General features: G+C 38.0%; 1 protein-coding gene across 27 annotated transcripts in view; it reads right to left on the reverse strand.

Annotated features, from left to right (window-relative positions):
- Positions 1-26193, reverse strand: part of BIRC6 (baculoviral IAP repeat containing 6) — a 259698-nt gene that overhangs the window by 24870 nt on the left and 208635 nt on the right. For 26 of the 27 annotated variants that reach the window (XM_055377695.2, XM_019021217.4, XM_055377701.2 and 23 more), the window contains one exon: positions 18465-18675. In XM_055377695.2, coding sequence (XP_055233670.2) covers positions 18465-18675 — 211 coding nt within the window. Of the gene's footprint in view, positions 1-2840; positions 3014-18464; positions 18676-26193 lie in introns of all 27 variants that reach the window. The other variant, XR_008676790.2, reaches the window with a different exon arrangement.

Genomic DNA, 26193 nt, shown 5'->3' on the forward strand with positions numbered 1-26193 from the left:
ATTTCATTTGTCACACACATGATCTATATTAACTTGCTTTTGAAGCCACTGGCTAGTAAAGTTATGGGTAGGTTTTCCCTTCTAATATAAAATCAGAGAAGAGACAGACATTATACAAATGTCATACTGTAAAAGATTCGGATACCTGATGTCCTCAGAGACGCACTTTTAAAAACACACATAATTAGAAATATTCAGAGACAGAAATCACTTCTACACCTAAAATATTTGAGAATTAAAGGACCACAAGCAGTTTTTAAATTTTAATACTATTTGTATTTCACTCCGAATTAAATTTCCAAGAAAACAAAAACATATTTTAGAGTAAAATGTAGGTTCATTACTGGGTGTCTTAATACAATGTATTTCTATACATTGGATCTTTTAATGAAACACTAAGTTTTAGGGCATATTCATTTTAAATATATTATTCTGTTATTTCCTATCACGATCTAAAATGTACCCAATTTCATTTCACATTGTTATCACAATAGGATGTATTACAACAAGGTTTAAGTATATAGGACATTAAATTTTTATTTAAATTTTCTAGATAAATGTACTAGTAGTTTAATACAAGTCACTGAAAACACAACTAAACATTATTTCCTTTTCTCTATTCCAACTCTCAGCGCATTACTGACATCACAAACATCTTTACACTACTGCTTAGAATTTCAAAAATCTACATCTTTATAATTCTTTAAATAGATCATTTGAAACAAACTAAAATCGTATATAAATAAAAGTGTTTAAAATATTTATGCTAAGGTATGATCTAAACTATACATCACTTATTTTTTTAGTTGTATACCTACCTAAAAAGGGACTTGGTCATTACATTAAAATACTATCTCACAAAGTGGTCATGGAGCCTTAGAGAACTATAAAAAGAGTAACAGACAGTAGAAGAATCCTTAACAAATAGGCTGGGCACGGTGGCTCATGCCTGTAATCCCAGCACTTTGGGAGGCTGAGGCGGGCAGAACACCTGAGGTTGGGAGTTCGAGACCACCCTGAACAACATGGAGAAACCCCATCTCTACTAAAAATGCAAAATTAGCTGGACATGGTGGCGCATGCCTGTAATCCCAGCTACTGGGGAGGCTGAGGCAGGAGAATCACTTGAACCCGGGAGGCGGAGGTTGCAGTGAGCCGAGATTACGCCATTACACTCCAGCCTGGGCAACAAGAGTGAAACCCCATCTCCCAAAAAAAAAAAAAAAGAATCCTTAACAAATAATACTATGTCATCTACATACAAATGAACCTTTCCTTGTCACAAAAACAAAAATCTGCTCAGAAGCTATTCAATCCTTAATTCAAGGTAGATAAACAGTAAACTAAGAAGCCACTCAAGTGGGTAGGAAGAATAAATGAAAATAGTATCATGCATGTGTTTTGAATTTGGTTCCTACAATGTGTAAACAAAAACTAGTTTCTACAGATATCTTTAACTAGAAGGTAAAAACTTATGTCACCTGACTTAACTGAAGAGGTATAATATGTCACTGAATGGCTGCCTTTTTTCCTGTGCTCTCTTCGTATCTTCCCTGAGTTATAAGAAGTCAGAGAACACATGGCCACTTTCCTTTACCACTCAGGAAATGACTTGGCAGATGTTATACTGTACACCATTTCAGTCATCAACTGTCGTCTATGTACGTGTATCTGAATATATGTTTTTGCATATATAAGGAGAGTATAGTGTACGTCTGAAGACTGAAATATCAGAGAATTTTACTGCTAGAGTCAACTACTATACTGTGTCTTTTACAGCTATGAAATTAAGGTGAGACTGTAGTTTAACAGTGAGTCACTTCTTAATAAAGATATGATTCTGGTAGAGTAACTCAGATTACCAACTTCTGCATTTGTCAATAGCTAATAACAACCAGTGTCAAACACTGAGAATGAAGAGAAGTGCATAAGCTGCTTGACAGTACCCACTTTGAATTTACAAAGACTCTTACTCCCCAGTTGTAAATGATTCTCTATTACCAGGTCTTGACAAATTATTAAGTAACAGGGCCACTGAATAAGAAAACAACAGTAACTTGTTTCAGAAAGCACTTATGATTACAGCCATAATAAAATATAGTTTTCTAAACCTATAATCAATGAGTTAACCCACTGTACTCTCAATAAAGATTTCACTTAGAGAAACATATCTTGCAGAGAAGGAAGATATGAAAGTGAAGCTCTTTTTCCAGAAGGGTTATTTTCTCTTTGATGAAACAAGAATCTCTAGCATGGAGCGTGAACTGCATTAATCCAGTTTAGGTCTTTATTGTATTTACCACCCCAGTGTGTAGATTACCCTTGCAACTACTGATTCTAAATCTCAAGCTCTATTCATGCCAATTTCCTAAATCCACTTTTAAAAAGAAGATTAGTAAGAGATTATTAAAATAGTGCACAAGGTTAGGATGATAAATTTTATTTTTTTACCGTAATTAAGAAAAAGTAAAAGAAAAATAATTGTGCAAGAATCCTCAGAAGTTTAAAAAAATTCTTTACACCAAATGTGTGAAAGAAATGATATATATTTCATACTGAAGACAATGGTTGAATCATAAAGCAGATATATATTAGACCTTTGCACCAGGTTCTAATGAGAAATCTTTACTTGAATAGTCTGACAAAAACACACCGAAAAAAAGAAAATCTCTAAATGGTGAGAATACTTTGAATATATGAAGAACACACACTACCTGCCTATCAATGATTCTAACTAGTCATTGTCTGACATTAAACTATAGCCAGTAGTCTCTTTTCTATAAAAGTTGCAGGTTACTGTCAACCCATATGTAGGCCCAGCTCATGAAAAAAGGCCATACCTTAGCTCACATCCTGAAGTCTGTGTGAAAAGCTATTTGAGTTCAAGGCACCTAGCTGGAAGTAGGTCTTTGAGACTGACAATGGATCCAACATGGTAAAAGCAATCAGCGACGGCCGCTACCATGGTATCCGCTGCTTTGTGCATACGTTGAATCTGGTTGTGATCACTGCCCTGAAGAAATACGAGGAAGCAACTGAAGTTTCTACTATTGCACAGAATTATCTGCAAACATTTTCCACTATGCTGTGAATTCCAACTAAATAGCTAATTAGTTAAACAAATTTTGGCTCTGTGACACATATCTGAAGTAGGATGTGAGCAAAATGGGCAAATCTTTCTCCTGAAAACAAAACAAAAAAGCAAACCCATACCTCAACATTCAATTATATTGAACTGCCTCTACAAGTATCTACTGCCCAAATAAATTGAGTATTAGTAAGACTAAATACACCATGTCAGAATTATGGTATTTTATAATCCATAAACTGAAAACAGCTTAATACAGCTATTTCCTTGATAAAACAAGACCCTTTTAACCCTTTGCACTCCTAAATCTAAGCTAAACATACTGCAAAGTTGCAATAAACATTTAAAAAAGGAGAGCCATTTGAAGAAGTTATCTGGAGACTACATGCTGAAATGTAGATTCAGAACTATTAAGAATTAGCACTGCAGAAGAAGATTCTAAAACTATAAGAGAATGAAACTTCTACATTTACCAAAAAGCACTGATCACACTGTGCTCCTCAGTTCTAAAGCTCTTTGACAGTAATTAGTTTAGATTAGAGGTAAACTGAAAGAGTAAATACAAATATTACTGTGGGAAACTGCTTCTAGTATCTCCAGGATGCACAAAAATAATTCTTGAAATGCACCAGTAAACGGGCAAAGATCTCTGTACAATAAATGTTTTCTGTGATTAATTTAAAGCTTAGTTTTTAACTCTATGATCCCCTTTTGTTTTTAGTTAATCTCTAAGTGGAAGTACCAGTTTAATTTTGAATGATTTAAATGAATGTTGAAAGAAAAATATTTTGGTAGCATAAGTGAGCATGAAAGAAGGGAATACTTAAAATAGTTATAAGAAGCCTTTAAAAATAAAACCTTGATTTCTATACTAGACACAAATATACTAATTTTTAGGCCAAATTAAACATCACCAGACATACCGAAGGTACTGCATGCTACTGTTAAATAGAGTTGCCACAAATAATATGTTTCAGCAGTTTACCAAGGGACAACCCAACTGAGCCAGTCAAAGAAGAGATATTAAAATAAATATTTGCCTATCTGTGTGAAAAAAGACTGACGAACAACTGAACTTGTTTACCACCATCAAAAACAGAAATGTTTAAAGAAATATATGGGTATAACAAATGCTACCTGGCTAAGAAATCAGGACTTTTTCATTCTTAGGTATGAGAAGCAGAGGTAAAAGAGTGTTTTTCAACAGAAATCAAAGTAGGAGGGCTGGAACTGAAATTTTTTTTAACTAAAGTGCTAGAAGATCCAGCTTATGGGGGTTAAAATAAAAGAGTCTGGTAGAAAATATGCCTTGAAAGATGTAAATCAAGTGATCTCCCATTGCTTAGGTATATAAAAAGGAAGTGGGGTACTTGTACAAGTGACTTCAGTTATTTTAAAGTATGATGAACAACTTTCCATTAGGAAGAAACTTTGAGATAGCTAGGAAAAACAGCAATAAAAGATGCTTGCTTCAATGCTGTTCAAAGAGAAGTTAAATATCCAGAACACTTTACACTGAACACAGAGTCATTTGTGTCATGCCCTGACAGCAAATAAGATTTTTTTATTCACAATAAGTTTATCTCTCAAATTTTTGGTGAAACCATCAAATACCAACTACACTAAATACGATTTTTGCTTATTGGAGTACAGCAGAAAAAGTCTGCACAGAAGATCAGATATAAAAAAAAGTCTTTGTTCCTGCTTGAAGGAAGCTATGAAGTATCGTATTTATTCAAAAGTAAAACTACTATGGCTATATTTTAATTTCATCTTAAGATAATACCAGCTGGAATGACCAGCAGAAGACGAATTTCACCAGAACTAACTTGTAAATGCTAAAGGATCCCATCTTCACAGAGTGACTATTTTGTGGGTAACAGAATGAATTTTCACAATAGATAATAATATTTAAATTCAAGTAAAAAAATATGTATGTACAGATTTAAAGTATTATGTTATCCACACCAGAAATCCCTTTATTAGTGGAGGTAACTGAGAGTTACTTTCAAGTTCTGTCTTTTCTAACAGTCTAAAATAAAATGTTGAACAATACTCATAAATGGGGAGTGTTTTTGCTTACTCTTTAAATATCAAGTACTGCTGCATAAATCCTTTAACCATCTCTTCTTGACAAAGGAGCTAAAGATATTAGAAATATAGGGTACATTAAACCACAATAAAATGCAGGAAATGGAAAATAATACTGTGTGTGTGGGAGCAGAGGGCTTCTTTTGGCAATGCCATTTTATCACCAACACATTGCCCTAATCTACTAAAGTGGATACCAAATCATCTTGAAAAGATGGTAGAAAAGTACATCCATCAATAATTAAGAAAATTTCAGAAAAATCTTATTTATTTATTTATTGAGACGGAGTTTCACTCTTGTTGTCCAGGCTGGAGTGCAATGGCAGATCTTGGCTCACTGCAACCTCCGCCTTCCAGGTTCCAGCAATTCTCCCGCCTCAAGCCTCCTGAGTAGCTGAGATTACAGGCACCTACCACCACGCCTGGCTAGATTTTTGTATCTTTAGTAGAGATGGGGTTTCACCATGTTGGCCAGGCTGGTCTTGAACTCCTGACCTCATGTGATCCACCTGCCTCCCAAAGTGCTGGGATTACAGGCATGAGCCACCGCACCCAGCCTTATTAATTCTTATTCAGTTAATACTGCAAGAAAAACATCAGACAGCTAAAGCTGACCTACTCTTCATATAAGTGATTATAAAGTTGCTACCTGCTCATACTAGAGAGATAACCAAACACAATGAGACTCAGTTTACTTTGGTAATCTAGTAATTAGACATGACTAGAATACTATGGATATTTAGTGAAATATGCTGCCCTTTAATCTCGTATCATAGGATATTACAAATTCTTCAAGGGAGTGAAAACACATGAGAAAAAGGAAAACGGTAGGAAAATTCTGTAAAATGCACATTATTCTATGTATTTTTTAAATTATCAAAACCAGGTTATTTTCTTCTCTTTTTATTTTTCTGAGATAGAGTCTCGCTCTGTCGCCCAGGATGGAGTGCAGTGGTGTGATCTCGGCTCACTGCAACCTTCACCTCCCAGGTTCAAGCGATTCTCATGCCTCAGCCTCCTGAGTAGCTGGGATTACAGGTGCACACCACCATGCCTGGCTAATTTTTGTATTATTAATAGAGACAGGGTTTTGCCTTGTTGCCCAGGCTGGTCTCAAGTGATCCACCTGCCTTGGCCTGCCAAAGCACTGGAATTACAGGCATGAACCGCCACACTTAGCCCAAAAGCAGATTTTTTTCAACTAAAAATATTTTACTTCATTGCCATCCTTTAAAAATAATTTTTTTTTTTGAGACGGAGTCGTGTTCTGTTGCCCAGGTTGGAGTGCAGTGGCGAAATCTCGGCTCACTGTAACCTCCACCTCCCAGGTTCAAACGATTCTCCTGCCTCAGCCTCCCGAGTAGCTGGGACTACAGGCACGCACCATCATTCCCAGCTAATTTTTGTATTTTTAGTAAAGACAATGTTTCACCATGTTGGCTAGGCTGGTCTTGATCTCCTGACCTCATGATCCACGTGCCACAGCTTCCCAAAGTGCTGGGATTACAAGCGTAAGTCACAATGCCCGGCCCCTTAAAAATAATTTTTAAATATCCTAAATATTAGAACCAGCTCAGAAGCTCCATGCTCTGATTTTTAATTAATCATTTATGCACAAATCTAATTATTATTTGGGAGTGAAGTTTAATTTAGCAGATAAATGTTTTGAGACATTAGGAGGTATGAGTTCTTATCATAGCTATGTAACTAACCATCAGAGAACTGAGAACAAATAACAGTCTGTATGAACTTTTTCTCATTTATAAAAAGGTGGAATTTGAACTACCTGAACTCTAAAATCTATAGATAATACGAAAAAGTTACTAAATGTAATGTGCCCAGAAAGACCTGCTACGAAGTAAATTTTACTTAGCAACAGACTTCAAATTCAGTAATTAAGACTGGTTGAGATTTTGGCCGGGTGTAGTGGCTCACACTTGTAATCCCAGGACTTCAGGAGGCTGAGGCAGGTGGATTGCTTGAGCTCAGGAGTTCAAGACCAGCCTGGGCAGCAAGGGGAAACCCCATCTCTACTATAAACACAAAAATTCGCCGGGAGTGGTGGTGTACGCCTGTAGTCCCAGCTACTTGGGTCAAGGTGGGAGGATCACTCTGGGTGGTGGAGGTTGCAGTGAGCCGATATAGTGCCACACAGCCTGGGTGACAGAGTTTAACCCTGTCTCAAAAAAAAAAAAAAAGGACTGCTTGAGATTTTGTCTGAGATAATACAGTGAAAACTGTAGTGAAACATAAAGCTCATATAATGCAATTTGATAAAGAATAAAGTGATCATTTTATACTAATATGTTATGCTTCTGAGGCAGAAACACTAAGTCAATTTATAATTTTTTTAAAGTTTTTTTTTTTTTTTTAAATCACTTAAGTAACAGAGTAAGTTGTATTTGGGCATTTAATCAGTGTTTTCCAACAACCAATTAAGGCTTAAATTTAGCCATTATACAAGCGTGAATCCTAATGATCAATGAACTATTTGGGTAGTGGGTAGTAGTGGTATATAAAAATAGAAGTAGCTAGACTATGGGTCAATCAAACTATCTTTCTTCATCAATACTGTTTTCCATGATGAACATCAACAGTATCAGAAGGCTTAGAAGCTAAATCTCAGTTTTATTACCTATTACTAAGTTTGTAATGTAACATTCTAAGCAACAGATTCATTTTCTATCAAATAAGAATAGTACATACTTTCTTGCCCACTACATAGAGCAGAAAAATCAATATATACCTAAGCAATTCAGAAACTATAAATCCTACATAAAAGTTAGGGCTGTATTATTAACTCCTTATATTCTTACATAACTATACGCAACTATGTATTTATTACAACGCATGCTTGATTTAGGGCAGACTGGCTTATTTTCAAGAAACAAGAAGAGAAAAAAATGAAAGCACAGAGGCTGGAAATGAAATAGTGTACTAATCGGCTGGGCACGGTGGCTCACACCTGTAATCCCAGCACTTTGGGAGGCCGAGGTGGGTGGATCACCTGAGGTCAGGAGTTCGCGAATAGCCTGGCCAACATGGCAAAATCCTGTCTCTACAAAATATACAAAAATTAGCCGGGTGTGGTGGCACGCGCCTGTAGTCCCAGCTACTCAGGAGGCTGAGGCAGAAGAATCACTTGAACCTGGGAGGCGGAGGTTGCAGTGAGCCAAGATCACGCCACAGCACTCTAGACTGGGTGACAGAGTGAGACTTTGTCTCAAAAAAAAAAAACAAAAGAACCAAATATTGTACTAATCAAAATTTAATTGGTAGAACAAAAGGAATGCATGAAATAATTTTGTTTTGTATCTGCCTAAGTCGTCAATCAGAACATTTCTAAAATTGATTTTCACCAAATTTTGAGTCCTCACAATTGGTATGGAATGAGGCTTGGAGTCTGTGCATCAATAAACATCTTTTCACAGGTTGTCTTTGGCCCATGTGCAACATTGCTTGCACCTGATATATATCCTTTGCTACTTTTCAAGTCTCTTTTTCTGTCTTGGTCCTTAGGAAACTATTTCCTCCCACTCTTTATAGGCCTAAACCCCAAAAATATTACATACAAAAAATGACTAAATTATAAAGCTAAAGAAGTAAGCCAGAATCTAAGGCTTTGGGGATAGAATTAATGATAATCTGGTAAATTTTTTTCTGCCAGAAAGAAAGGGGTTTCAATCACAAAGCGATTGAATATTGCCAGCCTAAGGGCATCTAAAAAAATAAAACGTTTATGGTAACAGGAATTTTCAAACACTAGCCCAGGGAATGGATCTCACCTAGAGTGCAAGTCCCTGATGGGTGAATACTAAGTTTTTTTCTTCTGCCTAATTATGATAGTAGGCAAGTAGAGGAAATAAGCCTCTTAAATAATTCCTCTGAAATAAAATAAAGAACTACTTAACACTATACAGGCAAATACATTAAAAAGAACCAATATTTAGGGTTTAATCAACCATTTTCATTCAAACTATTATTAAAAATAATTTTAATTGAACAAGAAAAACATACAACGCCAGCATCCTGATATGCTCCACTTTTTATTGTTTAGGTTTTAAAAAACTTTTTTTTATTTATTTATTTTTGAGACAGAGTATCGTTCCGTAGCGCAGGCTGGAGTGCAATGGCACTATCTTGGCTCACTACAACCTCCGCCTCCCCGGTTGAAGCGATTCTCTTGCCTCAGCCTCCCAAGCAGCTGGGATTACACCCACTGTGCGCCACCACACGCAGCTAATTTTTGTATTTTTAGTAGAGATGGGGTTTCACCATGTTGGCCAGGCTGGTCTTGAACTAATGACCTCAGTTAGTTTGTCCGCCCTGGCCTCCCAAAGGGCTAGGATTAAAGGTGAGAGCCACTGCACCCAGCCAAAAACATTTTTTTTAATTTAAATAATATTTTAAAGAAGAGAGATGGGGGTCTTGTTATATTACCCAGGCTTGTCTTAAACTCCTGGGCTCAAGTAATCCTCTCACCTCAACCTCCCAACATGCTGGGATTACAGGTGTAAGCCACCGCACCCAGCCTATTCTTTAGGTTTTAAGTGACAGATGATATTAGAAGAATGGTCTAAGTGAAATTTACAGGCCAGGCAAGGTGGCTCATGCCTGTAATGCCAGCACTTTGGGAGGCCGAGGTGGACAGATCGCCTGAGGTCAGGAGTTTGCGAACAGCCTGGCCAACATGGCGAGCCTCCATCTCTACAAAAATACAAAAAAATTAGCCAGGCGTGGTGGCGGGCACCTGTAGTTCCAGTTACTTGGGAGGCTGAGGTAGAAAAATCACTTGAACCCAGGAGGTGGAGGCTGCAGTGAGCCAAGATTATGCCACTGCACTCCAGCCTGGGCAACAGAGTGAGACTCTGTCTCAGAGGGAAAAAAAATTACAATACGTTTTAGCATTATAGGTATAGGTAAAGTACACACTCAAAATGCTATTAAACTAATGTACCAAATGTCACATATATTCCTTAAAAAAACACCTTTAATTTCTGAAGAAAATCCTAAGAATACTTAACTCTAACCTTGTCTTTTAGTTCAAAAAATGCTAAGTGTTGAATGTAAAATCTCTATTTTGACATAAAATACTGGCCTAATCTTTTGTTCCTCCAGAAGGAATGTTATAGGAATGTTATCTCAGAAATTGCCTTAATTCAAATTCTGGTTATTAATATACCAGTCAACATCAATATTCATCAGTTTATCTGTGTTAACTTTTACACTTAACACCATGCAGTTATTACAAATCGCGATTCTTGAAAGGGGGTATTAGGAAAGATAGTAAATTACAGAAACACAGAGCCCTGAACCAAAAAATATTAAAACATCATCTTTATGAAGCTCTTAAAACAATCTGTACAGTGAATACCCAACAACTGCCTAAGGAATTGTCAACTTTCAAAACACAGACTAAATCACCATGAAACACCCCTAGCTGCCACCTTACAGTGTCAATAGGTTACTCTAACAGGTAAGTCAGAAAAGATGAAATTAACTAAAAAGTACACTCATTCCTTGAGCAGTGCGCCAGTTTACACTAAATATCAATCCCATCAGAGTACTGTAATTATCATGCACCAAACTATGAGAGATTAATCACTTAGTATTAAGGTGTAATTGAGGACAACTTAAAACATGGCTTAAAGTCTACTATTTCAAAAATAAAAATTCAGAGGCTACCTTTCAGATATATGTATGTATGTATATTAGAGATATTATATATAATTATGTACCTGATACATTACTATATATAACAGTGAAAACTCTATAATAAGAGAACTACAAGACATAAAAGAAAATCCCACGGTGTTAATCCTGAGTTCCTTCTTTAAGCAGTCATTCTGGTTTTTTTGTTTGTTTGTTTGTTTGTTTTTGAGACAGTCTTGCTCTATCCCACAGGCCAGAGTGCACTAGTGGGATCTTGGCTCACTGCAACCTCTGCCTCCTGGGTTCAAGTGATTCTCCTGCCTCGGTAGCTGGGATTACGGGTGCGTGCCACCACAGCCAGCTAATTGTTTTGTATTTTTAACAGAGACGGGTTTCGCCATGTTGACCAGACTAGTCTTGAACTCTTGACCTCAGGTGATCCACCTGCCTCGGCCTCTCAAAGTGCTGGGATTAGAGGCGTGAGCCACCACGCCCAGCTAAGCAGTCATTCTTACCAAAACCTTTGGATGAACAGAAAGTTCAGTGATATGGCTGCAATATTGATTCTACCTACTCTACTCCACAGCACACCACCTAAAAGGAGTACAGTGTACAAGGCAACTCAACTAATATATCAGGGTTTTACTTACCATGTTGCCCAGGCTGGTCTTGAACTCCTGGGCTCAAGCAATCATCCTCCCACCTTGGCCTCCCAAAGTGCTGGGATTATACACAAGAGCCACCATATCCAGCCCAGCTTCCTTTTCAAAATTCAATGATACGTCCAAGAGCTGGCTGTTTTTACATCTAAATTATAGATCAGGCCGGGCGCGGTGGCTCACACCTGTAATCCCAACACTTTGGGAGGCGGAGGGGGGCAGATCACTTGAGGTCAGGAGTTCAAGACCAGCTTGGCCAACACGGTGAAACCCCCTCTCTACTAAAAATACAATAATTAGCCAGGTGTGGTGGTAAGCGCCTCTAATCCCAGCTACTGGGGAGGCTGAGGAGAACTGCTTGAACCCAGGAGGTGGAACTTGCAGTGAGCCAAGATCGCATCACTGCTCTCCATCCTGGGTGACAGAGTGAGACTCCGTCTCAAAATAAATAAATACATAAAATAAAATATAGATCACTTTTCTTTTCCATTGTTGCACAATTTTACATGTATGAATATTCTGTAGTATAACAATCCTCCTTTTGACGGACATGCATTTATTTTTCCAGTGTTTCATTTAACAAACAAAATCTGAATGATTATTCCCAATTGTACTGCTTTGCACACATGGTCTAATATATTTCAAGGATTAATAAGTAAACACTATTTTATTCACAGTAAATGGTTCACTCATGTTTACACTATCTCCTATTTATGGCAAATGATAATGGTCCATCCGCTATGGGGGTAATTTGAAGTTTCTTCTTTAAAAGCCTGAAAAAAACTTGTTGTTTTTTTAAGTTGATCTGAAGAAAAATTCTAAGTAGAAAAAAAAAGGCAAAGGAAAATTTAAGTAAACAGTAGCATAGGTGGTATAACATCTAAAAGTTCTTCCTCACAAATGCCAAGGTTCTGCAGTCTAACAAAGAATTTCTACCAAGAAAATTTCCTTCAGTTTTCAATCATGAAAACTGACTTATTTAATAAAATTAATAATATCTCATCATCACATGAGTTCTCTTTTAGATTTGGGTAGATAGGACACAAAATTTAATGTTGTATAAGCGTTCCATGTCTACAACTTTAGCTGGGTGACAGCTTTAAGCAAACAGTAGAGGAACAGGAAGACATAAACATGCATGGAGTCTCACCCTGTCATTCCAGGACCTTAATACAAAAGATTTAAGATGCTTTTTGACTTAACGACTTAGCTTCTACCAATCGAGGGATCATAGCTTTCTGCCTGAGGCCGTCAAATAACCAAGTAGTAGGATTAGTGTTGGAAAATTTCTGCCTCACATTGTAGACGTCAGATTCGTATATGAGAACAAAGGAAGCCACGTTCCCAGATCCATTTATGCTATGGCACTTGTACTCTACTGAAGGAGATCCCTAGAGATAAATCTGCAGTTGCCAATATGAACACAGATTGCTTTTTAAGACAAATATCTGGAGCATGGAATATATTTCTACCTAGAAACTATCTATTAAGTCCATAATATGAGAGCAAGAGTGCTGATGAGTACCAAAATCTCAGTCCCCCAAAACAGTAGGACAGGGAGAAGACATATACAGCTCTATCTGCTGAGACGAAACAGATGAAAGTCTCTTCCATGGTAGTTTGGTCTTGTTCCAACTTCCCCTCCAACCATTCAACTACACCTGAAGACCATCTTTCTATAATGCAAACCTGATGAGAGCTGCTGAAAACCTTTCAGCGGCTCAACATTACTTTTAAGGTAAGTAACTCTGTGATATATTCCTGTTTATCTTCTAGCCCCTGATTTCCTCTCCAGGCTCATCTCCCACCACTACCTTCCAGCTACACTATACTCAGGCACACCAAACTTTTCAAGGTCCCCTGAATATGCGATGCTTTCCTTCACTGCTAACATTGTTTTCATACCCTTGGGACACCAATCCCTTGCCCCTCTTCATTTGTACTCTATTCTTTGTTAATTCCTATGTATCCTTTAGGCCTCCAAACCTGGATTGATTTTCCTGTAGTGTCTTGAATTCTACTAATATGTCAGATACTATGTTGTTACAACTGCCAGGTTGGCCCAGCGCAGTGGCTCACACCTGTATGTACTCCCAGCACTTTGGGAGGCTGAGGCGGGCAGATTACCTGAGGTCAGGAGTTTGTGACCAGCCTGGCCAACATGGTGAAACCCCGTCTCTACTAAAAATACAAAAATTAGCTGGGCGTGGTGACACACGCCTGTAATCCCAGCTACTCGGGAGGCTGAGGCAAGATAATTGCTTGAACCCAGGAGACGGAGGTTGCAGTGAGCCGAGATCAAGCCACTGCACTCCAGCCTGGCCGAGAGAGCAAGACTCTGTCCAAAAAAAAAAAAAAAAAAAACCTGCCTGGTTATTATTTCCCCCATTTATATGTCAGCCCCTTAGAAAGAAGACCAATTTTCTAGTTATGTGCCCATAGACATTAAAAAAAAAAAAATCTGTTAAGTGAATGCATCAGTAATGATTTTGTGACCAGGCCAGATCTCACCTATCAGTGTTAATCATGAATTTCTTATAATCATGAATATGTTACAAATTAGATAAAGGTAAGGTAAATGATAAGCCTTTCCAGCTTTCTATCTTTTTTCTTTTCTTTATTTTTGTTTTTACACATGCAGAGTGGGTCTCACTCTGTCGCCCAGGATAGAATGCAGTGGTATAATCATAGCTCACTGTAACCTCAAAATCCTAGTCTCAAGCGATCCTCCCACCTCAACCTCCTGAGCAGCTAGGACTACAGGTGCAGCCCACGATACTGACTAATTTATTTTTATGTTTTGTAGAGACAGGGTCTCCCTATGTTGCCAAGGCTGGTCTTGAACTCCCGGCTTCAAGTGATCGTCCCACCTAAGCCTCCCAAAGTGCTGGCACTGGGATCCAGATTCTTAATGATGTCTTTTTATCTCCTCTTGTAAGGGTTTTGGGCTTGGGGGCGCACAAACCTATGGAATCTCCTCCATTCTTTGAATTATCAGATCACAATTAATTGGGTTTAGGCAGTGGCCTCAGGAGAGATTTCAAGATAGACAGGATATTCTCAGCAGTCATAGTTAACATCCTCTTTACACTTGACCTTTTTCTTTAATTTCTCTCATCCCCAAAAGGAAGGTAAAAATTCTATTACAAATACAACATACACATCATTTCAATGAAAATCATTATATGCAACCACAATCACTACCTAGAGATCTGCAGAATACACAATGAATCTATCTTCTTTATCTAAGATGATCAAAAAGTTAAATACAATTTTATTTGAAGAAAAGAAATTTGCATGTCTTGTGTATGCTTGTTAAAAACAAAGACAAAAGAGAAATAAGAAAAAAAAACAAGGCAATATATTAGGTATATAAAAATAAGTAGTAAACTACGATTTCTCTTACTTAAAAAAAGAACCATACCAAATACATGTACTTTATTCACCCTTGGATTTCCCAGTAATAGAGACAGAAATATTGTAAAATGTTTCTGAGTGTGTGATACATAGTATGTATGTATGTATTTATTTATTTATTTATTTTTTGAGACAGAGTTTCCCTCTGTTGTCCAGACTGGAGTGTAATGGAGTGTAATGGTGTGATCACTGCAACCCCCACCTCCCAGGCTCAAGTGATTCTCGTGCCTCAGCCTCCCAAGTTCCTGGGATTACAGGTATGCGCCACCATACCCAGCTAAATTTTTGTATTTTTAGTAGAGATGGGTTTTGCCATGTTGGACAGGCTGGTCTAGAATTCCTGGCCTCAAGTGATCAGCCCACGTCAGCCTATCAAAGTGCTGGGATTACAGCCGTGAGCCACTGCACCCGGCCGTGATACACAGCATTTTTAAAGTTACAGCTCCAAACCCTCAAAAAACACTAAAATAGACCCTGAAAGTGATACATTAACAAAACACATTTTCCTGAATCATTCTCTTCTCAGAGTATTCTAGGATTTTTGTGAAATACAGTTGGGAATGAGGCAGACAGGTGGGGTAGGGAGCTTTGAGTCAGTGTTAAAATTAAACTAAGGCCACTTTCTGTGGGTATACACTGTAAGGGAAAAATGGATTATTTTGTGAACTCTGTTAGAAAAAAAATACATCTTAAGTTGTGACAACTGGAAAAGAATAGATTTTACTCTCTCTGTGAAGCTGAAAATGAATTCTCTATATGGTAAACCTTGAAAGGAAAGTAGAGAGGTAGTAACATTATTAGTCTTTACCGGTGTCGTCTTATAACAGAGGCTGCACAGATTAGCAGAGACCATGCGGGTTTCAACTAAAAAGTATATTCAAGTCTTAACACAAAACATAATAATGTTTATCAGTAAAAAGAATTACTAAAAATATGTACTGCACAGGGTCACTGTAAAGATAAAATAATGAAATGAGCTTTATGAACAGTCATTATATCTTCACATGCATATTTTGTTGGTACATAATTTATAAGTCTGAAGAATGTTCTCTGGATAAAGTTAAAGAATTTAAATGGAATAATTTCATCCGGTTAATCAAATAGAAAAATAAAGAGCTCCAGTTAATTGAAACTCAGTTACCCTCTATCTGAAATTAAATTTTCATGGTGAATTAACTGGTGTATTTTTATGCAGAAGATTCCTTTCTCAAAAAATTATAGTGTGTTATATGAACAGGAAATAGATTAAGCTAAGAAAAGCAAACAGACCAAAGAGGCACTATAGGTGTCCAAATTTCCTGCAATAAGAATATTCTATAATTACCTTAGAATTCAATACTCTATAACTCCATTTTTGCAGGATCTAATAGAAATTATAGCATAAGGAAATACACAGTTTAAAGAAGGATATTATTATTTACTGGTTTTATTTTCACTTTGTAACACTATAAATGTGTGATACTGTTTTTAATCAAGGCTAAACCTAAAACAACATTCCAAATCATTATGCAATTTTTCACCTAAAAGACAAAATATACCTGGGTAAAAAACACTCAAGGTTTTATAAATTTTCAATTTTAGTTACAAGCGAACAGAGTCATCTCAAAACACAGAAATGTAAGGTACAGAAATACAGGGCAAGATTCCCCTAAAAAGACATGATGGCAGTTTCAAAGCTCAGTATATATTATATATATTGATATACTGAAAACTATGTTTATTCTACAAGAATAAGCAACACAGATGGCCAGGGAAGGTAACAAGATGTTTTAGTAGACACTTCTCAAGGAGGCATTAGCTCAATGAGACAACCAGATGTTCAGTTCAATTATGATACCACACTATTGTTATATTATTACACTAGCTTCCTTGGTTACTAGTGAGAAAGATTCTGGGGGGGGGCCACAAGATAGGAGGGGACCAAATACAACACTATTCTCTTCTCTACAAAAGAAAAAATATCACACTATCAAAGAAAATATACCTTTACATTTTCCATTACTAGTAACAGAGTTGTATGAGTCTACAGCTTTTTATCTCTACCAACTGGCTCTTCATTTCATCTTTGCTGTAATTTATGATTCTGACTGCCTGGCAATGAGCCATCACCACCATATAATTCACCCATGTAATCAAAAACCATTTGTATGCCAAAAGCTATTAAAATAAATGAATAAAGTGATAATGACAACACATTAAGCCAACAAAGTCAGAATTCCTTCACAAGGTGATTTTTCCCTCATAGGCAAAGACTAACAAGAATTATTCTTCCAGTGACCAATTCTCTATGATCTTTTGATCTACACTATTTCTTAAGTCATAGGTTCTTAAAAAATAAGTGAGAAAAAGCAAAGTAAATACAGTAAATACGGTAAACGACATTAATTTACTCAAAAGGTAATTGACAAAGGACTAAACTTCCATTAACAGTATAAATGCTTCAAAATTCAGAATTAGGCCATCTTTGAGGAATAAACTGACAATCACTGAACAGATTCTGCCATGAGAAAGGAAAAGGTCACTGAACAGATCCTGCCAAGGGAAAGGAAAAGGTTTCCTAGGTTATTTAAAAAAGAGTTTTGACAGAACTCATCGTCTGAATCTACTAAGGTGTAAATAAACTAAAAATAACAATTCAGTTTTCCTTAAAGATAAGCATTAAGACTTATTTTAATTCCATCAAATACTGAATCCTTTGACTTCTAAAATAAAACAGAAGTAATCCATAAACCTAACAATTATACTTCTAAGATTCTATCTGCAGAGATTTCTGCAAGCACCAAAAGATGTATGTATGAGGTTATTATGAACTGAAAATAACCTAAAATCTACTAATAAATAGTTAAATAAAATATAGCACCTAAATACAAAGGTGAATTCGAAGTATTTAGAACAATGTCAGTGATATTTATTGACACTGAAAGATGTCTCTGACATCAACATTATGTGAGAAACTAGCATCTATTTGTCTAACAGGTACAATGGGACACCATTTAAGAAAAACTTCCACCTATAGCTATGAGATCACACAGGGAGATACTGAATAAGCAATTGTGAATAAATGTTTCTAAGTGTATAATTTGGGTGGATACTTTTTCTTTGTATGTTTATTTATTGCTTGTGTGTGAGGGTGTGTAAGTTTCTTTCTTTTTTTTTTTTTTGAAACGGAGTCTCGCTCTGTCACCCAGGCTGGAGTGCAGTGGCGTGATCTCGGCTCACTGCAACCTCTGCCTCCCGGGTTCACGCCATTCTCCTGCCTCAGCCTCCCGAGTAGCTGGGGCTACAGGCGCCTGCCACCATGCCCGGCTAATTTTTTGGTATTTTTAGTAGAGACGGGGTTTCACCATGTTAGCCAGGATGGTCTTGATCTCCTGACCTCGTGATCCACCCGCCTCGGCCTCCCACAGTGCTGGGATTACAGGTGTGAGCCACCGCACCCAGCCGAGGGTGTATATGCTTTTAAAAAGCACATATCACTGAAAAACAAAAACACCCATGGAGTTATTTTAAAAACATTGTTAGAGGCAAACTCAAGAGAAATGAACATTGTATAGTACCTTAAACGGTTGGTATAGGTATCAACACAGGTCTTCATTTTGGCTAACAATGTACCAACAGAAGTTTGACATTCTGACTGTTCTTCTTCCTCTTCACCGTTCTCTGTAGAAAGGGGCAACAATAGGGGCACCATGGCAGTACAAGAAGCAATGGCCCGAAGCAATTCCAGCAGTGCCCGATAGAGTGGCACATGTCTTGCCATGTCCAGAACTATAAGGAGAAGAAGAAAAAGAACAAAATGAGAAAATGTACAATATAAAAGTAGGTCCACAGGAATGTAGCTTTTACCTGGATCTTACCAAGGTCCACAGCTGACCCGGCTGGGCACGCTGGTTCAGGCCTGTAATCTCAGTACTTTGTGAGGCCGAGGCAGGCAGATCACCTGAGGTCGGGAGTTCGAGACCAGCCTGACCAACATGTAGAAACCCTGCCTCTACCAAGAATATAAAAATTAGCCAGGTGGGATGGCGCATGCCTGTAATCTCAGCTACTCGGAGGCTGAGGCAGGAGAATTGTTTGAACCCGGGAGGCGGAGACTACAGTGAGCCAAGATCATGCCATTGCACTCCAGCCTGGGCCACAAGAGTGAAACTCCGTCTCAAAAAAATTACAGCTGACCCTTGAACAACACAGGTTTGAACTGCACTAGTCCACTTATATACAGATTTTCTGCCAGCCTGAGACAGCAAGACCAACCCCATCACTTATTCCTCATTAGGCTACTCAACATGAAGACTCTGAGTATGAAGACTTTTATGATGATCCACTTCCATTTAATGAACAGTAAATATATTTTCTATGATTTTTTTCTTAATATTTTCCTTTCCTTAGCTTACAGTATATAATACATACAACATCCAAAACGTGTTAATTGATTATGTTATCAGTAAGGCTTCCAGTCAACAGTAGGCTATTAGGAGCTAAGTTCTGGAAGAGTCAGGAGTTATACTTGGGGCCGGACACTGTGATTCACGCCCATAATCCCAGACCTTTGGGAGGCCAAGGTGGGAGGATCACTTGAGCCTGGGAGTTTGAGACCGGCCTGGGCAACATGGTAAAACTTCCATCTCTACAAAAAGATAACAAAAAATTAGCTGGGCGTGGTGGTGCACACCTGTAGCCCCTGCAACTGGGGAGGACAAGATCATGCCACTGCACTCCAGCCTGGGTGATAGGGCAAAATCCCGCCTCAAAAAAAAAAAGAAAAAGTTATACTTGGATTCTCAAATATGTGGGGGTTGGTACCCTTAATACCTGCATTATTCAATGGTCAACTTAATAGGTTAGTTGCTAAATGGAAGAATGCAGCAGATATTTATGAAGCACCAATATACAAACTATAATAATAGGCACTTTTGGAAAACAAAAAAAAGTAAAGTATCAAGTTTAGGGGAGAACAAGAAATGTAACTAAATAGCTAGTTATATTACATATAGAAATGATTAAATACCCCAGATAATATATTATGGCTGGAAACATATTTATCAGTATGAAGTGGAAACTTTTTTAAACTAAATTGAATGATGAAGTTATTTTATCTTTTGTAAAAACGAATGACAGAATTGCAATTTATCCATAGTCTATTTCAATAAATCAACTTTCTTTTTAGTAAAAAAGAAAATATTGCCTATGTTAACTTCCAATTACTAGCTATAAATCAAATGAATTTTGTATTAAAATCATTTGCATCTAAGAGTGAATTCCTTACTCGAGGAACACACATTGCTTCTAAGGCTTTTATAAGTTGTTTTGTTGGGTTTTGTGTTGTATAACAACTGGAATTTACTTTTGTGAATAATGTGAGATAAGGATCTAACATCTCTCTTCCAATGACAGTTACTGAATAGCCATTCCATAAACATTAACTGGCAGGGCACGGTGACTCACACCTGTAATTTCACCACTTTGAGAGGCTGAGGCTGATGGGTCACCGGGGGTCAGGAGTTCGAGACCAGCCTGGCCAACATGGTGAAACCCCGTCTCTACTAAATATGAAAATTAGCTAGGCATGGCGGCGCAGGTCTGTAATCCCAGCTACTCAGGAGACTGAGGCAGGAGAATCGCTTGAACTCAAGAGGCGGAGGCTGCAGTGAGCTGAGACCACATACTGCACTCCGGCCTGGGTGACAGAGCAAGACAGTCTCAAAAACAAACAAATAAAAAACATTTACTGAAAACCTGTTGCTGGACAGGCTGGGAATAAGCAGTAAAGAAAACAAACAAAAATCTCTACCATCAAGTATCTAACATTCTAGGCGAAGGACATGAGTTACATTCTTTTCAGAAGCTAGTAAGTATTCTGAATGCTATACAGAAAACTAAAGCAGGGGAGGAGAATTGTGGGAGTCCTACTAGAGGTAGGAATTGCATCAGTGCCCACAGAGCTACATGGGGATTAAGTTGTAACAGGATGAGGCATCACCTAGCATCCTGTACTTTGTATGGTAACTGATGTGAAAGAGATCTCTACAACTGATGTAAAACAGAGACTATCAGAGCTTAATGACAGTGAGGCTATTTGGAGTGACGTTCAAAGTGATGGAAAAGAAGGTCATTTTACACCTTCCAGTGATGATGCAGAGGACAGGGTAGTATGACTGCCATTCTTTCCTTGTTTCCCCTTGTTTCCACATATACTTGAGTATGAAAGCCCATTTTCCAACCCATGAACAATGTCACAACATCCTTACTATAATTTTATAGTATTATAAGATACTATGTTATTCAGGAAAATCAAAATTATATCCAAAAGTTACTAACTGATAGGCATAAAACACAATGTCAGTACTTGTGAGGATGTGGAAAAGCTAGACTCACATATAGGTAAAAGCGGAAACAGGTATAGCCAACTGACATTATCTATTAAAATTTTAAATGCCTATATTCTATGACTCAATAATAGCACTTGTTACTGTCTACCCTACAAAGAAATGTTCAATACAATACTGTTTTCAATAGTGAAAGCTCGAAATGATCTACCAATAATACCATAATCAAACAATAACATTCACAGTAATACAATAATAGTGGGAGACTTCAACACCCAACTCACAGCACTAGAAAGATAATTGAGACAGAAAATTAACAAAGAAAACATTGGACTTAAATTGGACTTTGCACTAAATGGACTTAACAGACGTAGGACAGTCTACTCAACAATGACAGTATATACATTCCTTTCACCAACACATGAAACATTCTCCCAGACAGACCACATGTTAGTCCATAAAAGGAGTCTTAACAAAATTTTTAAAAATCGAAATCATATCAAGTATCTTCTCAAGACCACAGTGGAATAAAGCTAGAAAACAATACCAACAGGAACATTGGAAGCAGTACAAACACATGGAAATTAAACAGCATGATCCTGAATGATCACTGGGTCAACAAAGAAATTAAGGCAAATTTAAAAATTTTTTGAAATGAATGAAAATGAAACGCAACATCAAAAAAATTGTGGGATATAGCAAATGCAGTGCAAAGAGAGAGAGGTGTATAGCCTTAAAAGGCTGCAACAGAAAGTGGGTAACAAATCAACAACCTTACATGCACCTCAAGGAACTAGAAAAGTAAGAACAAACCACACCCAAAGTTAGAAGAAATAACACAGAACTAAATGAAATACAGCCCCCCCCAACAAAAATATACAAAGTATCAGCAAACTGAAAAGTTGGTTTTCGAAAAGATAAACAAAACTGATAAACTATTAGCTAGACTAACCAAGAAGAGAGAAGATCCAAATAAACAGAATCAGAAATGAAAAAGGAATACAACTGACACTACAGAAATACAAAAGATCAGGGACTATTATGATCAACTATACAGTCAACCTAGAAAACCTAGAGGAAACAAGTAAATTCCTGGAAACATACAACCTCCTGAGATTGAACAAGAAACAAACTGAATTTCTAAACAAACTAATAACAAGCAGTGAGACTCAATCATAATAAAACATCTCCCAACCAAAACAAAAAAGCCCAGGACCACATGAATTCACAGCCAAATTCTACCAAATATAAAAACAACATACTGATAGAAGTCCTCCCAAAACTAAAAAAATTAAGGATGAGTTTATTCTCTCTAACTCATTTTATGAGGCCGGTATTATGCTGATACCAAAACCAGGCAAAGATATAATAAAAGCAGAAAACTAAAGACCAATATCCCTAATAAAGTCAGACACAAAAATCCAAAACAAAAAACAAGTAAATCAAATCCAACAGCACATCAAAAAGATAATACAATAATGGCATGGTGGTTCACATCTGTAATCCCAACATTTTGGGAGGCTGAGGCAGGAGGATCACTTGAGACCAAGAGATCGAGACAAGCAAGGTCAACAGAGCAAGAAAACCTGTCTCCACAAAAAAAAAAAAAAAACTAAAATTAGCCAGATGTGATGCCAAAAACCTGTATTCCCAGCTACTTGGGAGGTTAAGGTGGGAGGACTGCTTGAGACCAGGAGTTTGAGGCTAAAGTGGGCTACGATGACACCACTGCACTCTAGCCTGGGCAACAGAGCAAGACCCCATCCCTTAAAAATAAACAAATAGGCCAAGCGTGATGGCTCACATCTGTAACTCCAGCACTTTGGGAGGCCGAGGTGGGTGGAAAACCTGAGGTCAGGAGTTCGAGACCAGCCTGGCCAACAGGGTGAAACCCATCTCTACTAAAAATACAAAAATTAGCCGGGTGTTGTGGTGCAAGTCTGTGGTCCCACCTACTTGGGGGTGCTGAGGCAGGAGAATCGCTTGAACCCAGAAAGTGGAGGTTGCAGTGAGCCAGGATCATACCATTGCACTCCAGCCTGGGTGACAGAGCAAGACTCCATCTCAAAACAAACAAACAAATAAATGGCCACGCACTGTAGCTCACACCTGTAATCTCAGCACTTTGGGAGGCCAAGGTGAGTGAATTGCTTGAGGCAAGGAGTTCGAGACCAGCCTGACCAACATGGTGAAACCCTGTGTCTACCCAAAATAAAAAAATTAGCCAGTCTCACAAACTGATCTCAAAATAAATAAATAAATAACTTTTAAAAAATAAACAACAAAAAAAAAGATAATAAATCATGATCAAGTATGATTTATCCCAGGGATACAAGGATGGTTCAACATACACAAATCCATAAATGTGACACATCATAATAACATAATAAAGGACAAAAACTCTATAGTAATTTCAATAAATGCAGAAAAAGCATGTGATAAAATTGATATAAATCCCCAATAAACTGGGCATAGAAGGAACACACAACATAATAAAGGCCATATATGAAAAACCCACAGCTAACACTATACTTAATGGGAAAAAGCTGAAAGCATTCCCTCTAAGAACTGGAACAAGTCAAGAGTTCTCATTTTTACCACTCTTATTCAACATTGTACTGGACATCTTGCCAGAGTAATCAGGCAAGGGAAAAAAAAGGCATTCAAACTCAAAAAGCAGGAAGTCAACATTTTCCCTGTTTGCTGAGGATATGATCTAGAAAACCCTAAAGACTCCATCAGAAACTCTTGGATTTGATACATTAATTCAGTAAAGATTCAGGATATAAGATTAATATATGAAAACCAGTAATGTTTCTATACACCAATAATCATCTAGCCAAGGATTAAATCAAGAAAGCAATCTCATTTACAATAGCTACAGAAAAAAAAAAAAAAATGAACAGGTGTGGTGGCTCATGCCTGAAATCACAGCACTTTGGGAGGTCCAGGCTGGAAGACTGCTCGGGTCCAAGGGCTTAAGACCAGCCTGAACAACATAGTAAGACCTTATCTCTACAAAAACCAAAAAGGAAATTAGTCAGGTGTGGTGGTTCATTCCTGTAGTCCCAGCTACTTGGGAAGCTGAGGCAGGAGAATCACTTGAGCCTACCAGGTCGAGGCTACAGTGAGCTCTGATAGCACTACTGTACTCTAGCCTGGGTGACAGAGCAAGACCCTGTCAAATAAAATTAAAAATAAGATAAAATAATAAAATCTAAAACAAAATACCTAGGAATATATTTAATCAAGGAAGTAAAAGGTCTCTATAAGAATAACTACAGGCCAAGTGTGGTGGCTCATGCCTATAATCTCGGCACTTTGGGAGGCTGAGGTGGGGAGATCACTACAGGCCAGAAGTTCAAGGCCAGTCTGGTCAACACGGCGAAACCCCATCTCTACTAAAATACAAAAATTACCTGGGCCTCGTGGTGGGTGTCTGTAAACCCAGCTACTCGGGAGGCTGAGACACAACAATCACTTGAACCTGGGAGGCAGAGGTTGCAGTGAGCCCAGATCGCACCACTGCACTTGCACTCCAGCCTGAGCAACGGAGGGAGACTCCATCACACACACAAAAAAAAACAGAGACATGGGAGACTCCTACAAAAAGTGGGGTTTGAAAAATATCTACTGGGTACAATGTTTACTCTTCCAGTGATGGGTACACTAAAACCCCAGACTTCACACTATGTGCAAGAAATGTGTGCTTTTTTGTTTTTGTTTTTGTTTTTTTTTTTGAGACTGAGTTTCGCTCCTGTTGCCCAGACTGGAGTGCTATGACATAATCTCAGCTCACTGCAACCTCTGTCTCCAGGGTTCAAGCAATTCTCCTGCTTCAGCCTCCCAAGTGGCTGGGATTACAGGTGCATGCCACCATGCCGGACTAATTTTTGTATTTTTGGTCAAGATGGTGTTTCACCATGTTGGCTTGGCTGGTCTCGAACTACAGATCTCAAGTGACTGCCCGCCTCGAATTCTCAAAGTGCTGAAATTACAGGCGTGAGCCACTGCACCCAGCCAAAAAAGGTGAACTTCTAAAAAATAACTTTACATTAATATTTATATTCTTTTTTTTTTTTTTTTTTTTTGCCTCACTCTGTTGCCCAGGCTGGAGTGCAATGGTGTAACCATTGCACTTTGTAGCCTCGGCCTCCTGGGCTCAAGGATCCTCCTGCCTCACATTCCAGAGCAGCTGGGATTACAGGCACATGCCACCATGTCCAGTTAATTTTTTCTATTTTTTCGTAGAGTTGGGGTTTCACCATGTTGCCCAGGCTGGTCTCGAACTCCTAAGCTCAGGCAATCTACCTGCCTTGGCCTCCTAACGTGTTACGATTACAGTGATTAATATTTCAAATAGATTATCCTGAAAAAAAAAAAGATAAAACTTTCCTTTAAAGGCTATAGTTTCTTTTGACCATTTCTCTCCTTCTCCATTCTTGTTTGTTTGTTTTTTGAGACGGAGTCTCGCTCTGTTGCCCAGTCTGGAGTGCAGTGGCACGATCTTGACTCACTGCAAGCTCCACCTCCCAGGTTCATGCCATTCTCCTGCCTCAGCCTCCCAAGTAGCTGGGAGTACAGGTGCCCGCCACCATGCCTGACTAATTTTTTAATTATTATTTTTATTTTTAGTAGAGAAGGGTTTTCACTGTGTTAGCCAGGATGGTCTCGATTTCCTGACCTCGTGATCCACCCACCTCAGCCTCCCAAACTGTTGGGATTACAGGCGTGAGACACCACGCCCGGCCTCCTTCCCCACTCTTTTACCAGGTACATCATTTTGGTATACATCCATCTAATCCATTTTCTATATGATGATGTTTCTCTGTGTGTACTATTATGTGGACTAGGTATTATCATCCCCACTGTGTGTTTGAGAAACTAATATTTACTAAGTTGCACAAGCAGCTAAATAGGAAGTAAGAAGACCAACAGTGAAAACCTGGTACATTTAGCT

Source organism: Gorilla gorilla, chromosome 12 (genome assembly GCF_029281585.2).
Source record: "Gorilla gorilla gorilla isolate KB3781 chromosome 12, NHGRI_mGorGor1-v2.1_pri, whole genome shotgun sequence".
Lineage (NCBI taxonomy): Eukaryota > Metazoa > Chordata > Mammalia > Primates > Hominidae > Gorilla > Gorilla gorilla.